General features: G+C 41.2%; 1 protein-coding gene across 2 annotated transcripts in view; it reads left to right on the forward strand.

Moving 5' to 3' along the window:
* The window catches only part of LOC116698872 (solute carrier organic anion transporter family member 5A1), a 65,114-nt gene that overhangs the window by 33,710 nt on the left and 14,620 nt on the right, over positions 1–16,784 (forward strand). For both annotated transcript variants that reach the window (XM_032531094.1, XM_032531095.1), the window contains 4 exons: positions 274–518; positions 3,147–3,211; positions 5,182–6,095; positions 16,699–16,702. In XM_032531094.1, the coding sequence (XP_032386985.1) occupies positions 274–518; positions 3,147–3,211; positions 5,182–5,711 (840 nt within the window). In that variant the 3' untranslated portion in view covers positions 5,712–6,095; positions 16,699–16,702. The remainder of the gene's footprint in view (positions 1–273; positions 519–3,146; positions 3,212–5,181; positions 6,096–16,698; positions 16,703–16,784) is intronic.

Genomic DNA, 16,784 nt, shown 5'->3' on the forward strand with positions numbered 1-16,784 from the left:
AGGTCTATATCTGAGAGGTCTATATCTCGCTATCCTCCAGGTCTAAGAGGTCTATATCTGAGAGGTCTATATCTTGCTACCCTCCAGGTCTAAGAGGTCTATATCTGAGAGGTCTATATCTCGCTACCCTCCAGGTCTAAGAGGTCTATATCTGAGAGGTCTATATCTGAGAGGTCTATATCTCGCTACCCTCCAGGTCTAAGAGGTCTATATTTGAGAGGTCTATATCTGAGAGGTCTATATCTGAGAGGTCTATATCTCGCCCCCCTCCAGGTCCGTAACTACTCGGACTGCGCCTGCGTCCAGAGCCGGCAGGTCATCACGCCGTCGTCAAGCGGCCAGGGCGGCAACCAGCTCCAGCTCGTCATCGTCAAGACCTACCTGAACGAGAACGGCTACGCCGTGTCGGGGAAGTGCGACCGCACGTGCAACACCCTCATCCCCTTCCTCATCTTCCTCTTCATCGTCACGCTCATCACGGCCTGCGCCCAGCCCTCCGCCATCATCGTCACCCTCAGGTATCTCCTCCTGAAATACAGTCGCCCAAGCAACGAAATGTACTTACTTTGTCTGTCTGTCTTCCAACTTTGTCTGTCTGTCTGTCCGTCTGTCTCTGTCTTTCTCTGTCTTTCTCTGTCTGTCTGTCTCTCTGTCTGTCTTTCTCTGTCTGTCTGTCTTTCTCTGTCTGTCCGTCTGTCTTTCTCTGTCTGTCTGTGTCTGTCCGTCTGTCTTTCTCTGTCTGTCTGTGTCTGTCTGTCTGTCTGTCTTTCTCTGTCTGTCCGTCTGTCTTTCTCTGTCTGGCTTTCACTTTGTTTGTCTGTCCGTCTCTCTGTTCGTCTGTCTCTGTCTGTCTGTCTGTCTTTGTCTGTCTGTCTTTGTCTGTCTGTCTGTCTGCCTGTCTTTCTCTGTCCGTCTGTCTTTCTCTGTCTGGCTTTCACTTTGTTTGTCAGTCCGTCTCTCTGTCCGTCTGTCTCTGTCTGTCTGTCTTTCTCTGTCTGTCTGTCCGTCTGTCTCTGTCTGTCTTTCTCTGTCTGTCTTTCTCTGTCTGTCTGTCTGTCTGTCTTTCTCTGTCTGTCTGTCTGTCTCTGTCTGTCTGTCTTTCTCTGTCTGGCTTTCTCTTTGTTTGTCTGTCTGTCTGTCTGTCTGTCTGTCTGTCTTTCTCTGTCTGTCTGTCTGTCCGTCTGTCTCTGTCTGTCTTTCTCTGTCTGTCTTTCTCTGTCTGTCTGTCTGTCTTTCTCTGTCTGTCTGTCTGTCTCTGTCTGTCTGTCTTTCTCTGTCTGGCTTTCTCTTTGTTTGTCTGTCCGTCTGTCTCTGTCTGTCTGTCTGTCTCTCTTTGTCTCTGTCTGTCTTTCTCTTTGTCTGTGTGTCTTACATTGGTAACTAAGGGTTGGCTGTCATTGGCTGAAGCGATTGTTTAAAAAAAACAACAACAGAATAGCACAAAACAACAATTGGAGACATTAAAGAACAGCTTGTTTATCGCTAAGGTGATATGGTCAAATGTAAATGATTAATAAAATGTAATAGCCATAATTTGTTCACCCCTCAATTACTGTTAAACTACTAAAAGAAGAACCACTAGGTAGCAGAAAGGAGACTTTACAACAAGATTGAATGCACTGTGGGTATACGATGTGCAATTGAACGCACCATTAACACCTGTCAGCTTGCTCTTGGGGGAATTAGTGTGGTCCAGACCTACAGTACAGTACCAGATACAGTATTAGGGACCACTAAGGTCTATATAAAAGAGACTTCAGATACAGTATTAGGGGACCACTAAGGTCTATATAAAAGAGACTTCAGATACAGTATTAGGGGACCACTAAGGTCTATATAAAAGAGACTTCAGATACAGTATTAGGGGACCACTAAGGTCTATATAAAAGAGACTTCAGATACAGTATTAGGGGACCACTAAGGTCTATATAAAAGAGACTTCAGATACAGTATTAGGGGACCACTAAGGTCTATATAAAAGAGACTTCAGATACAGTATTAGGGGACCACTAAGGTCTATATAAAGAGACTTCAGATACAGTATTAGGGACCACTAAGGTCTATATAAAAGAGACTTCAGATACAGTATTAGGGGACCACTAAGGTCTATATAAAGAGACTTCAGATACAGTATTAGGGACCACTAAGGTCTATATAAAAGAGACTTCAGATACAGTATTAGGGGACCACTAAGGTCTATATAAAAGAGACTTCAGATACAGTATTAGGGACCACTAAGGTCTATATAAAAGACTTCAGATACAGTATTAGGGGACCACTAAGGTCTATATAAAAGAGACTTCAGATACAGTATTAGGGGACCACTAAGGTCTATATAAAAGAGACTTCAGATACAGTATTAGGGACCACTAAGGTCTATATAAAAGAGACTTCAGATACAGTATTAGGGACCACTAAGGACTATATAAAAGAGACTTCAGATACAGTATTAGGGGACCACTAAGGTCTATATAAAAGAGACTTCAGATACAGTATTAGGGACCACTAAGGTCTATATAAAAGTCTTCAGATACAGTATTAGGGACCACTAAGGTCTATATAAAAGTGTTCAGATACAGTATTAGGGACCACTAAGGTCTATATAAAAGTCTTCAGATACAGTATTAGGGACCACTAAGGTCTATATAAAAGTCTTCAGATACAGTATTAGGGACCACTAAGGTCTATATAAAAGTCTTCAGATACAGTATTAGGGACCACTAAGGTCTATATAAAAGTCTTCAGATACAGTATTAGGGACCACTAAGGTCTATATAAAAGTCTTCAGATACATCCAATGGTTGTTTTTGTCATTTAACAGGAGTTTACTGGTGAAATAAGTCATTTAAGTTTTTATGTATCATTTTTAATAAATAATCACATTTTGACCATATGGCCTTAGCAATTAACAAGCCATTCTTTAATGTCGCCGACGTCTTTTTGTGCTCCTTTTTAAAAATATATATATCTGCATACATAAGACATGTTTTTAAAAGTATCGTTTTAGTAGTATCGGTAAAACTCCAAACAATACCCATGTTCTTTCTTCCTTCATAGTGGATTTACATGTTGAATAAGAGTCCTAGGACCAGGTGAAGTGGTTTAAGCATTTGAACTAAGCGATGGGACTTGTGTGCGTTGTGCAGGTCTGTAGCAGAGCAGGAGAGGCCGTTCGCTCTGGGGATGCAGTTCGTTCTCCTCAGGACTCTCGGTGAGTAAAGAAAACCACAGGGGAAAAATTAGACTCCTTCCTCTATTTATTTATTTATTTATTTTTATGGTGGCAGAAGATTTTAGTTCTTAATATTTTTACCTGGTTTGTTTTTGACATGACATTAAATGGGAAAGAAGAATATCAGCAGTGTTACCTGAGGAGTCTTTTAAAAATCTGAATGAAGACGGAGTGCAGTTAAGTCCCGCCCCCACCAGAGGGAAACAGTGAAGGTGCCTCGTCATCAGTTACGTCTTCTAGAAAACGTTGCACTACCAAAGGGGTAAAAAACCCATAACTTTCCTTTATAAGAGGCCAAACCGAAAAACTGAGCTTTTAGGGAGACAAAAGTGGACCCAGGTGTGAGGAATTAGGGTGGTAGTAGCTCAGTCCATAGGGACTTGGGTTGGGAACCGGAAGGGTCACTGGTTCAAGTCCCCATGTGGACCAAAAAGTATTGAGTGTGGCTCACTACTACTACTTCTACTGCTTCTACTACTACTACTTCTAATACTACTACGTCTACTACTACTACTACCACTACTACTACTTCTACTACTACTACTTCTACTACTACTACTTCTAATACTACTACGTCTACTACTACTACTACTTCTACTACTACTACTTCTACTACTACTACTTGTAATACTACTACGTCTACTACTACTACCACTACTACTACTTCTACTGCTTCTGCTACTACTACTTCTACTACTACTACTACGTCTACTACTACTACTACTACTACTTCGTCTACTACTACTTCTACTACTACGTCTACTACTACTTCTACTACTACGTCTACTACTACTACTACCACTACTACTACTACTACTACTACTACTACTACTACTACTAATAATACTACTACTTCAGGCATTTTGTTAGTGTTTGAGCCTGTGGATGGTTTCCCCTCCGGTGGGCGGGGCTTCCAGAGTTGGATGTGCGGCGCTCTGTCTGTATCGGTGCAGCAGCACAGACGAGGAGGAGAGCGTCAGCTTGATGCATTGGTCGTAAACGCGCTGCACATCTGCTACTGCTGACTGGTGGGCAGATTCTCCTGAATAAGGAGAAGGAAGTAAATTGGATTTGACACGTGGGATGTTCAGAGAGCCGCTGTCAGCATGAATCAGTCAGAGAAGAAACACAAACCGGGGGGGGGGGGGGGGGGTGTTATTTTTTTATTTTAAAGGATCCCCATTAGCTGACGCCGAGACGACAGCTAGTCTTCCCGGGGTCCAAACAATACATCCAAAAGACAATAAATACAACCAAAATGACTCACAAATATATCATATATAAATTCACAAACAAAACTGACTAACAATGCAAAAAGTACTAACAAACTAAATATAATAAAGAATAATACAGCACATGATACAACCTCACTCAACCAATCCAGACAATATTATGATATCGAAAACAAGTGTAGTCTAAGTGAGTGGTGCGAGGTTTAAAAGACGGGTGCATTAACCAGGAAGTGTAGGGGAAATAAAAGATGTTTTCTTTAATGAGAATTGCAGTAAACAGCGTTTTTCTGCCTCAGGATGGGATAGCTCACCTTTCTTTTTTTTAATGTTTCTCGCAAGTCCAACAGCTTTACTAAAGAGTGATGCTCTATAACTGAAATAAAACAAACCGGATTCAGATTTACAGTTTAGATTTTCTTCTTCTGTTGTTATTTGTGTTCTCACAAGTTTGCTAATTTCTCTCTTTCTGTCCCTCTTGTCTCTTCTCATCTCCCCCACGTTTTATCTCTCTTCCCCTTCCCCCCCCCCCCCATGCCTTTCTGTATTTTTTGGAACTGTTCTCCTCACTTCTCTTTCCTTTCACTCTCTTCTTCGTCGACTTTCATTTGATACTTTAACTTCTTTTGTTTCTTCATCCTTCACTCCTCGTCTTCCTCCATCCACCATGTCGTCTCTCTTCCTTTCCTCCCCCTTCTTTCCCCTCTCTCCTCCCCTCAGCCTACATCCCGACCCCCATTTACTTCGGCGCCGTCATCGACACCACCTGCATGTTGTGGCAGCAGGACTGCGGCGTCCACGGCTCCTGCTGGGAGTACGACGTCACCTCCCTGCGCTTCGTCTACTTCGGCCTCGCCGCCAGCCTCAAGTTCTTCGGCTTCCTCTTCATCTTCCTCACCTGGTACTCCATCAAGTACAAGGAGGAGCGGGTGGAGCGCTGGCTGAAGCGCCACCTGTCGCCCGTCGACACCGTGGGCAGCCTCGTGTGCCACCCGGGCGGCCACAAGGGCCACGCCCGCACCCGCTCCTGCCCCGTCAACATCCCCCGCACCGACCCCGGCGCCCTGCACGCCAACGGGCCGCTGCGCGCCGGCCCCCTCAACCGCGGCGTCAGCACCCAGAGTTGCCCCGGGGACGAACTGAAAGCGGTGACTCCGCCCCCTGCGGCGGCGGCGGCGGCTCCGCCACCTGCCGCGCCGCCCGCCCCCGCGCCGGCCCGTTCGCTGGAACACGTTCCAGTCCGGGTCTGAGCTCCAGGAGGTGGGGTGGGGGGGTGGGGGGGGCGGAGAGGCAGGTCTCAGCTGCTTTCTAGCCACTGATGAAGGCACCAGTCATCACGTGGAAGTCCTGCTCTCATCTCATCACTCTCGTTAGACAGGACTACTATTTTACAGCATTTTTTATTTTTTATTTTACACTGCCTTTTTAAGTTCTGCCTGCATCACCGGCCTCTGTGGCTCAAAAATAACATCAATAATGTGGGAAACCAAACCACGAAGAATCTACTTGGTGGGTGATCTGTCAGCAGGCCGACAAAGGCTTGGATGGAGGAGAGTTTATGTAAAAAAAAAAAAAACTTAAACCCCCCCCCCCTCCCCTGGCAATACGTGCCTTCTGTCACCACTGTCCTCAATGTAAATACACTGGACGTCCCTCAGACAAATGTCACCTGAACAGGTTCCTCAGCCTCGCCGATCCCTCTCACATCACGTCTGTGTGCTTCTTCTTCTTCTTCTTTATTTGTGCTTTTTTTTAAATATTTCTTCACTGTCATGCAAGTGATTTTTTCTAGTTTTTTAGTTTTCCTGATACTGCATATCAGCGCTCTAATGGAACAAAAAAAAAAAAAAAAAAAAAACTACGGAAATGTGATAACACTTCACTTAAGTGTTAAGACCTGGAAACCGATGGCATGGTGCTATGTGATAAACAATGGTTAGTGTCCTTTTTGTTTTTTTGTCTTTTTTAGGGTTAAAAACATTTGAAAAGAACCCAACTGGACAACAGGTCACTGGGCTAAGCCGCTTGGCACCCACCGAATGCATTCCTGTGCGATGCAAGGCCTTTTGTTGCTCCCCCCTGACACAATGACAGTGTATTACCGCTGGAAGTCAGATTGTTTGGCTTTCGCCAGCTCCATACAATGCGTCCATACATCCAACCGTTACCCCCCCCCCCACCTTCTTGGCACCGTGATAAGTGGGTTAACCTGAAAAGACCAGGATCGGCACTTTTCCTCCTGACCACGGAAGAGTCACCGGGGATCCTTCACACGGAAGAAATGCAACATGCTCCAAGACGTTCTTCTGAGACTGGACTGGCAAACACACGGTGTTTCTGACTCTTTAGCAGGAAGATGCAGCCAATTAGTCACCAACGGCAACCCCGACGTTTTCTACTGAACACGCGGACGAGACGAGTAGTCGACCGTCGCGCAGAGGTCGTAGTTTAGTCGTCCGCTCTTCCTCAGCTCCGGAGATAAAAGCTGCTGGTTAAGTTCTGAGATGGTTGGTTCTTAAGTCCCACTGATTTATGGGTAATGGCTGAATAGGATTTGCAGTTCTCTTTGCCACATATCAGACAGACAGACAGACAGACAGACAGACAGACAGACAGACAGACAGACAGACAGACAGACAGACAGACAGTTGGCATGTTACAGCGTAGCAGTACAAGAGATCAGCAACAGTTTCCAGGTCGTGAGAAGTTGAGACATTTAGCAGAAATCCCTGGAAAAGTAAAAAAGAAAAGAAAAGCTGCTGTTTGCTGTCGAGATTTAAATCTGTGAATCAACTAATCCACAGAGAAACAGTCAAAAAGAAGAAGAAAAAATGCCCGTCGCACATCACAATTCCCCAAATGAGGAATTTCATGTTTGTATTTAAATTTTCAAAGATTAGGTATTCACCAATGGTTCAGTTTCACAGTTAGATAATCAGTTAGTCATGAGAATAAAAGAGAATCTGCCTCCACGGTGGTTGGACAATGATGACTTCTCTTAAAAAAAAAATATATATATATATATATATATACCATGTGACATTTTAAAGTGTTAGTCCAAGACATTTCTGACCTGTAAGAACTGGAGTAACGTAAACAGAATGCATTTCTTTCAACATCTTAAAACAGTATCAGTCCTAATAATCCACCTATTTCCTAAAGAGCTTACAGCTGTGGAATCTGCCCCTCTTACCCCAAACCCTCAGATGTCACTGAAGACACCGTCCTGTGTTACATGTTAAAACATGGTGCAGTGCAGTCCTGGTGTGTTGCTGTCCTCTGCTGGAGGGACACGGAGCAGCATGTAGAGACGGGAAGGCAAATATTAAATTTACAATCACAGAAGAGAAAAGCCAGAAAGACCTTGACATGAGGAAGCAGGAACCAGCGATGTTTTGGCCGTTGATTAATAGATAAATCCTTTCAGCTCTGGAAAAACCTCCGCCGCTCAGATGCTGACACACTACATTTCGGAAATCCTTGTAAGATCGCTTGATCTGGTTTTAAGAAAGTCGATTCTGCTCCAGTAGTACTCCTGTAGGAACCGCAGAATTCACACAGCAGGGCTGTGGAACCCTTTTGTTTTTGCTAAGATTTTAGTTTTTTTGTTAAAAGTCAAACTGCCGCACTACAGCGTACAGGGGGGTAACTTTCAGGGGGGGGGGGGGGGGGGGGTGCTATAGCAGACAACCCCCACATTTTGCCCTTTAACTCCCAAAAAAACCACATCATGTTCTCTGGATCCAGCCGAGTCTCCTGATATAGGCCACGCCCATCTCCACCTAGACTCTTATGAATGAAAAATCGTGATTTATTGAAAACCTACTTTGCCGAGATCCTTCTAGACCGTGCGACCGATCTGCATCAAACTCGGCGCATTGCGTCTCCAGATGGACCTGACCAAAAAAGTATCAAAAGAACTTTAAAAAGTTAAAAGTATGCGCATCTGACGACCAAGCAAATTCACCCAGCTAGCTATCAAACACGAACTTTATCACATGTCGAACAAATGAAATGCTATCAGCAAAACAACAAACTGGAGATAATTGGTCACCATGGCCCCCACGATGCTCTGGAACCAGATTCGGCGAAGATCTGCCCTTAGGGGGCGCTATGATCAACGTTTTATGTGTTTTGGCAAATAACTCATGGCATTTAAATGGGGAAATTTGCATTTGCAATATATCTTCCACAATGAATAGCATCAGCATAAAATGTAAAGCTCTGAGAATCTGGACCAAATGTGGTGAAGATCGGCCATTAGGGGGCGCTAAAGTCCACTTTGGTCCCCTTTTACTCAATCTATGTTAACGGGAAATCTTGGACCCCGACATAGCTGCTCGCAGTTCCAGTTCACATTTGTTACCAATATAGATTTGAGGATTAGAGGAGTTATAGTTGCCAAATAAATTAATAAACACAACATTGTGCTTACAACTACATTATAGTGGGTTATAAATGCTAAATATTACAATTGAGGGTTTTCCCTGCCGTCATGAAGTCTGATTTATGGATCTGCAGAGGCTCCACGCAGAGCTTTGGGGTAGCCTACGTAAGTGGCCTGAAGTTTATACGTGTTGTGTGTGTGTGTGTGGTGTGTGGGGTGTGGTGTGTGTGTGTGTGTGGTGTGTGTGTGTGTGTGTGTGTGTGTGTGTGTGTGTGTGTGTGTGTGTGTGTTGTGTGTGTGTGGTGTGTGTGGTGTGTGGTAGAGCGAGGGAGAAGTGAGACATACATTAACAAGCTACATTTGTATTGTCTGTAGAAGATGTGATGTTTTTCTTTCCATCTTTGTGAGGGTCAGAGAGTTAAAGTCTCAAATGTTAAGTGCTCATATTATGCTTTTATCCTTTATTGTGTTATATATATTTTTTTGTACACGTTATACAAAGTGGAAAAAGCCCAAAGTCCCCCCCCCAAAACGGACTTTACATCCTTACCTAGGTACTGTCAGGGCCCTCATACTCTGCTCCTGACTGGCTAGTGGTCCTTACCTAGGTACTGTCAGGACCCTCATACTCTGCTTCTGACTGGCTAGTAGTCCTTACCTAGGTACTGTCAGGTCCTCATACTCTGCTTCTGACTGGCTAGTAGTCCTTACCTAGGTACTGTCAGGACCCTCATACTCTGCTTCTGACTGGCTAGTAGTCCTTACCTAGGTACTGTCAGGACCCTCATACTCTGCTCCTGACTGGCTAGTAGTCCTTACCTAGGTACTGTCAGGACCCTCATACTCTGCTTCTGACTGGCTAGTAGTCCTTACCTAGGTACTGTCAGGGCCCTCATACTCTGCTCCTGACTGGCTAGTAGTCCTTACCTAGGTACTGTCGGGCCCTCATACTCTGCTTCTGACTGGCTAGTAGTCCTTACCTAGGTACTGTCAGGGCCCTCATACTCTGCTTCTGACTGGCTAGTAGTCCTTACCTAGGTACTGTCAGGGCCCTCATACTCTGCTCCTGACTGGCTAGTAGTCCTTACCTAGGTACTGTCAGGACCCTCATACTCTGCTTCTGACTGGCTAGTAGTCCTTACCTAGGTACCGTCAGGACCCTCATACTCTGCTTCTGACTGGCTAGTAGTCCTTACCTAGGTACCGTCAGGGCCCTCATACTCTGCTTCTGACTGGCTAGTAGTCCTTACCTAGCTATTGCCCATGTGCGACTCCCAATAAAGATGGAACAGAAGTGAGATGTCTCACTCTGTAGCTAAAACAGAGAGCTCAACACACCGGGTGAAAAGAGGAGCGGCAGCAATGTGTAGAACAAATATCTGGTGTTTTTTTGAAAATGAAACCATGGAAACCTATTCTGGTTCAACCTCTAAATACAACGATGAACCTGAAAATGAGCCGAATATGAGCACTTTCAAACGATTCTAACGTGAGGAACCCAACGTGGTTTTGACGGGTTTCGAGACCACAGTGGAACTAGCTTTTTCTAAAATGTGATGCGCGTCCTACAGAGAAAGTGTCGAGCTCACGTTGTGTGTCTTTTTGTGTAATCTAGGTGAATTTAAGATGACAAATGTAGGGGGGGGGGGGGGAGGGGAGAGGGTCATAATCGTACATAAGCTGTCAGTCAAAAATAAAGGTCTGAGGGACCCAGAAGAACCCTGACGCATGGTTTCAGTACCCAACGCAGTAGAGACCGTAGACTAGAGTAGACCACGTTCCTTTTTCATGTAAAGACAACAAGTAGAAAACTAACTGCAGTGTTGGTCCGTGTAGTGTTAGCGGAGCAGCGGGAGGCTGGTCATCCACCCATACCCCGTTTCTCTGGACCTGTGGTCCCCCTTTCAGTCTTTCAGTTTGCCTCAGATGGTGCGGGACAGGAAGTCGAGCACAGAAACAAAATAAAACATCCGGTGAATTTTCAAAATAAAACCCACCGTGCTCAGGGCGGATCACATCTCCCTGCGCTACACCTTATAAACGTCATAATGGGCGGAGACGTGCCTGAGATCCACGGAGGTTTTGGGGTTCTGTTTCTAGAGACTACATCCCGTTAGATCACGCGTGAATTCGCGAGATCTCGCGGGTCCTCGTGACTTCAGCTGTTCCGCATTTGGTGGAAATCAGGGATAAGAGGATGAAACGTTGAGTTCCTGATAACTTTTAATAATTTAAGGTCATGTCATAACAAGCCGCTGTAAAACGTTAGATGAAATATTAGATTTCTTTCAACCAAATTGCCCAAAAATAACACGGATGATTCCTTACGTTCTTCAGGTAACATTGATTACTTTCATTTTGGGCGTTTTATTTAATCTTAAAGCATTTGAGTTCTTATTTTTTAATGGTTTCCAAACAGTATGGGGACTAAACTTTGACATCTACCCATCTGAGATCCACTCAACATCCTCTAAACTTCCCTATAAGTCAAAATAATTCATAATTTCTGCCTTTTTAACTAAAAACGAATGTATAATTTGACATAAATGAGGTTTGTTGCCTTCTTTATTAAATTCAATAAATCAACCAGAATGCAGTGGAAGTTATCATTAATTTTACCTGAAGAACATTGGATGGTATCCATGTTATTTTTAGGCAATTTGGTTGAAAGAAAGACAAGTTCCTGAAGGCGGTCTCAGTATTTCGCTGATATTTGATGGACTCCAGGTCCTGGATTTGGGTCCCTAATAGTTTTTAATCCTTCTTTTTACCCTCCTCCTTGGGTCAAAAGGGTTCTTTACCTCCGTATGTCGTCTCCAGACCCCGTCTGAGCTCCTCCAGCCTGGATCTCCTCCGGTTACTTTCTCCTTTTCTCTTCCAATCAGCAGCGTATTTATTTCTGACGGACGGCGTTTTCGACCAATGAGAGGCGAGATGTAGATCTGTGGAGACGCGGTTTACAAAAGGCCTCGGATACGTGACCTCTGTCAATAAAATGTGAAAAATAATAAAACAGTATTACAGGAACGGCTGGCCTGTGGGTTCATTCTGTGTGTGTGTGGTGTGGTGTGTGTGTGTGTGTGTGTGTGTGGTGTGTGTGTGTGTGTGGTGTGGTGTGTGTGTGGTGTGTGTGTGTGTGTGTGTGTGTGGGTGTGTGTGTGTGTGTGTGGTGTGTGTGTGGTGTGTGTTGTGTGTGTGTGTGTGTGTGTGTGTGTGTGTGTGTGTGTGTGTGGTGTGAGAAGTTGACGTGTTTTTTAAGGAAATAATTACTATTATAACCAACAGATTAACTTTGAAATCACTGATTTTTTATTTTACTTTTTTTTTTACTTTTTCTTAACATGAAAAATGTTTTTCTATGAAGAAGAAAACGAAGCAGGATGAAATAAATTAATGGCTCCTCCCACTTTTTATTTCAAAAGGTTTTTTCAAAGTCTGTGTATCTTACAAAAAACTCAAAATGGGTAAAAGTATAGTATGTATAGTCATATTTGACAGTATAGTAAATAAAATAAAATTACTCTTTTACCTGTTTCAACATACTAGACAATCACTTTTTTGACATACTACATGACTTTTTAAACACTATAAAAGGAGTATAGCATATAGCATATGTATTTATTATATATATAATAATAATATAGGGTGGTGATGGCACTTGCCTCTGGTGTGGGAGACACAGGTTCAATTCCCACTGTGATACGTGTCCCTGAGCAGGACACTAACCCCCTTTTAGGACTTTGTTCAACATACTAACTACACTATGACGTTTTTTCGACGTGCTATACTAACTTTTTCATTACTTTTTAAAAACATGTTTCAACATACTATACTATGACTTTTTATTTTTTTGACATACTATACTATGACTTTTTATTTTTTTGACATATTATACTATGACTTTTTATTTTTTTGACATATAATATGACTTTTTATTTTTTGACATATAATATGACTTTTTATTTTTTTGACATATTATACTATTACTTTTTATTTTTTGACATATTATACTATGACTTTTATTTTTGGACATATAATATGACTTTTTATTTTTTGACATATAATATTACTTTTTATTTTTTGACATATAATATTACTTTTTATTTTTTGACATATAATATGATTTTTATTTTTGACATATAATATGACTTTTTATTTTTTTGACATATAATATACTTTTATATTTTTGGGACATATTATACTATTTTTATTTTTTGGACATATTATAATATTACTTTTTATTTTTGGACATATTAATACTATTTTATTTTTGGACATATTATACTATGACTTTTTATTTTTTGACATATTATACTATGACTTTTATTTTTTTGACATATAATATGACTTTTATTTTTTGACAGATAATATTACTTTTTATTTTTTGACAATATTATCTATTACTCTTTATTTTTTTGACATATTATACTATGACTTTTTATTTTTTGGACATATAATATGACTTTTTATTTTTTGACATATAATATTACTTTTATTTTTTTGACATATAATATACTTTTTATTTTTTGACATATTAATATGACTTTTTATTTTTTGACATATAATGACTTTTTATTTTTTTGACATATAATATTTACTTTTATTTTTTGGAATATTATACTATTTTTATTTTTGGACATATTTAATATTACTTTTATTTTTTGGACATATTATACTATTTTTATTTTGTGGGACATATTATACTATGACTTTTTATTTTTTTGACATATATACTATGACTTTTTATTTTTTTTGACATATAATATGACTTTTTTTTTTTGACATATAATATGACTTTTTATTTTTTGACATATTATACTATGACTTTTTTATTTTTTGACATATAATATGACTTTTATTTTTGACATATAATATGACTTTTATTTTTTTGACATATTATACTATGACTTTTTATTTTTTGACATATAATATGATTTTTTTTTTGACATATAATATGACTTTTATTTTTTTGACATATTATACTATTACTTTTATTTTTTGACATATAATATGACTTTTTATTTTTGGACATATAATATGACTTTTATTTTTTTGACATATAATATTACTTTTTATTTTTTTGGACATATAATTACTTTTATTTTTTGACATATAATATGACTTTTTATTTTTTGACATATAATATGACTTTTATTTTTTGACAATAATATTACTTTTTATTTTTGGACATATTATACTATTTTTATTTTTTGGACATATAATATTACTTTGTATTTTTGGACATATTATACTATTTTATTTTTTGGACATATATAATATGACTTTTTATTTTTTTGACATATTATACTTATGACTTTATTTTGTGACATATTATAATGACTTTTTATTTTTTGACATATAATATTACTTTTTATTTTTTTGACATATTATAATATGACTTTTTTTTTTTTGGACATATTATAATATTACTTTTTATTTTTTTGAAATATTATAATATGACTTTTTTTTTGACATATAATAGATATTTTTTGACATATAATATGACTTTTTATTTTTTTGACATATAATATGACTTTTTATTTTTTTGACATATAATATGACTTTTTATTTTTTTGACATATAATATTACTTTTTATTTTTTGACATATTATACTATGACTTTTTATTTTTTTGACATACTATACTATTACCTTTTAATTTTTTGACATATTATACTATGACTTTTTATTTTTTTGACATATTATAATATGACTTTTTATTTTTTGGACATATTATACTATGACTTTTTATTTTTTTGACATATAATATGACTTTTTATTATAAGAATTGCAGTAATCCAACCTAGAAGTGCATGGACTAGTTTTTCTGCATCATTTTTAGACAGGATATTCCTGATTTTTGCAATATTACGTAGGTGAAAAAAGGCGATCCTTGAAATTTGCTTTAAGTGGGAATTAAAGGACATGTTCTGATCAAAGATGACTCCAAGATTCCTCACAGTGGTGCTGGAGGCCAGGGTGGTGCTGGAGGCCAGGGTGGAGCTGGAGGCCAGGGTGGAGCTGGAGGCCAGGGTGGTGCTGGAGGCCAGGGTGGTGCTGGAGGCCAGGGTGATGCAGGAGGCCAGGGTGATGCAGGAAGCCAGGGTGGTGCTGGAGGCCAGGGTGATGCAGGAAGCCAGGGTGGTGCAGGAGGCCAGGGTGGTGCTGGAGGCCAGGGTGATGCAGGAGGCCAGGGTGATGCAGGAGGCCAGGGTGGTGCAGGAGGCCAGGGTGGTGCTGGAGGCCAGGGTGATGCAGGAAGCCAGGGTGGTGCAGGAGGCCAGGGTGGTGCTGGAGGCCATGGTGGTGCTGGAGGCCAGGGTGATGCAGGAAGCCAGGGTGGTGCTGGAGGCCAGGGTGATGCTGGAGGCCAGGGCGGTGCTGGAGGCCAGGGCGGTGCAGGAGGCCAGGGTGGTGCAAGAGGCCAGGGTGGTGCTGGAGGCCAGGGTGATGCCATCCAGAGTAACTATCTCTTTGGATAATGCGTCACGGAGGTGCTTGGGCCCCAGAGCAATAACTTCAGTTTTATCTGAGTTTAACATTAGAAAATTACAGATCATCCAGGTTTTAATATCCTGAAGGCACGTTTGAAGTTTAGCTAACTGATTAGTTTCGTCCGACTTGATTGACAGATATAACTGAGTATCATCAGCATAACAATGAAAGTTTATGGAGTGCTTCCTGATAATATTGCCTAAAGGAAGCATATATAAAGTGAACAGGATTGGACCGAGCACAGATCCTTGTGGGACTCCATGACTAACCTTGGCATGCACAGAGGATTCATCGTTAACATTAACAAACTGAGATCGATCTGATAAATAAGACTTAAACCAGCTTAGAGCAGTCCCTTTAATGCCAATTAAATGTTCCAATCTCTGTAATAAGATATAATGGTCAATGGTATCAAATGCAGCGCTAAGATCTAATAACACAAGTACAGAGATAAGTCCTTCGTCTGATGCAATTAGGAGGTCATTAGTAATTTTCACAAGTGCTGTCTCTGTGCTATGATGAACTCTAAATCCTGACTGAAATCCTCAAAATAAGCGTGCTATGCAGGGAAAATCGCACGCTGTTTGGCGACTTTCTTTCTCAAGATCTTAGAGAGAAATGGAAGGTTGGATATAGGTTATAGTTGGCTAAACTTGGATCAAGGTGGATTAGGTCTATAGTTGGTAAACATCTGATCAAGGTGGATATAGGTCTTATAGTTGGCTAAAACTCTGGATCAAGGCTAGATATAGGTCTATAGTTGGCCTAAAACATCTGGATCAAGGTTTGGCTTTTCAGAAAGAGGTTGAGTTTCAGCAACTTTAAAGTGCTGTGGTACTAGCTGTTTAAAAAAGACAAATTGGTTAATCCAGTAGCGAAGGTTGACTAGTGGTTAAAAACTTTGTTAAGTAGCTAGTCGGGATGGGATCCAAGAGGCAGGTCGATGGTTAGATGAAGCCTAGTCGGGATGGGATCCAAGAGGGGAGGTTGATGGTTTTGATGAAGCCCAGTCGGATGGGATCCAAGAGGCAGGCGATGGTTTAGATGAAGCTAGTCGGGATGGGGTTCTAAAAGGCAGGTCGATGGTTTAGATGAAAGCCTGTCGGGATGGGATCCAAGAGGCCGGTCGATGGTTGATGAAGCCTAGTGGGATGGGATCCAAGAGGCAGGTCGATGGTTTAGATGAAGCCTAGTCGGGATGGGGACCAAGAGGCAGGTCGATGGTTTAGAGAAGCCTAGTCGGGATGGGACCAAAGGCAGGGTTTATGGTTTTGATCATGGGTCTCAAAATCGCGGCCCCGGGGGGAATGCGGCCCGGGGATGATATTTGTGGCCCCTTCTTGACTCAAAGTTAAGTGTAGTGCGGCTCCGCGCGTTTTGAAACTTTTTGTCATTGCGCATGTCTTATGGGGTAAAGAGTCTGTCGACAGCGGCGTAAAACC

Source organism: Etheostoma spectabile, chromosome 12 (genome assembly GCF_008692095.1).
Source record: "Etheostoma spectabile isolate EspeVRDwgs_2016 chromosome 12, UIUC_Espe_1.0, whole genome shotgun sequence".
Lineage (NCBI taxonomy): Eukaryota > Metazoa > Chordata > Actinopteri > Perciformes > Percidae > Etheostoma > Etheostoma spectabile.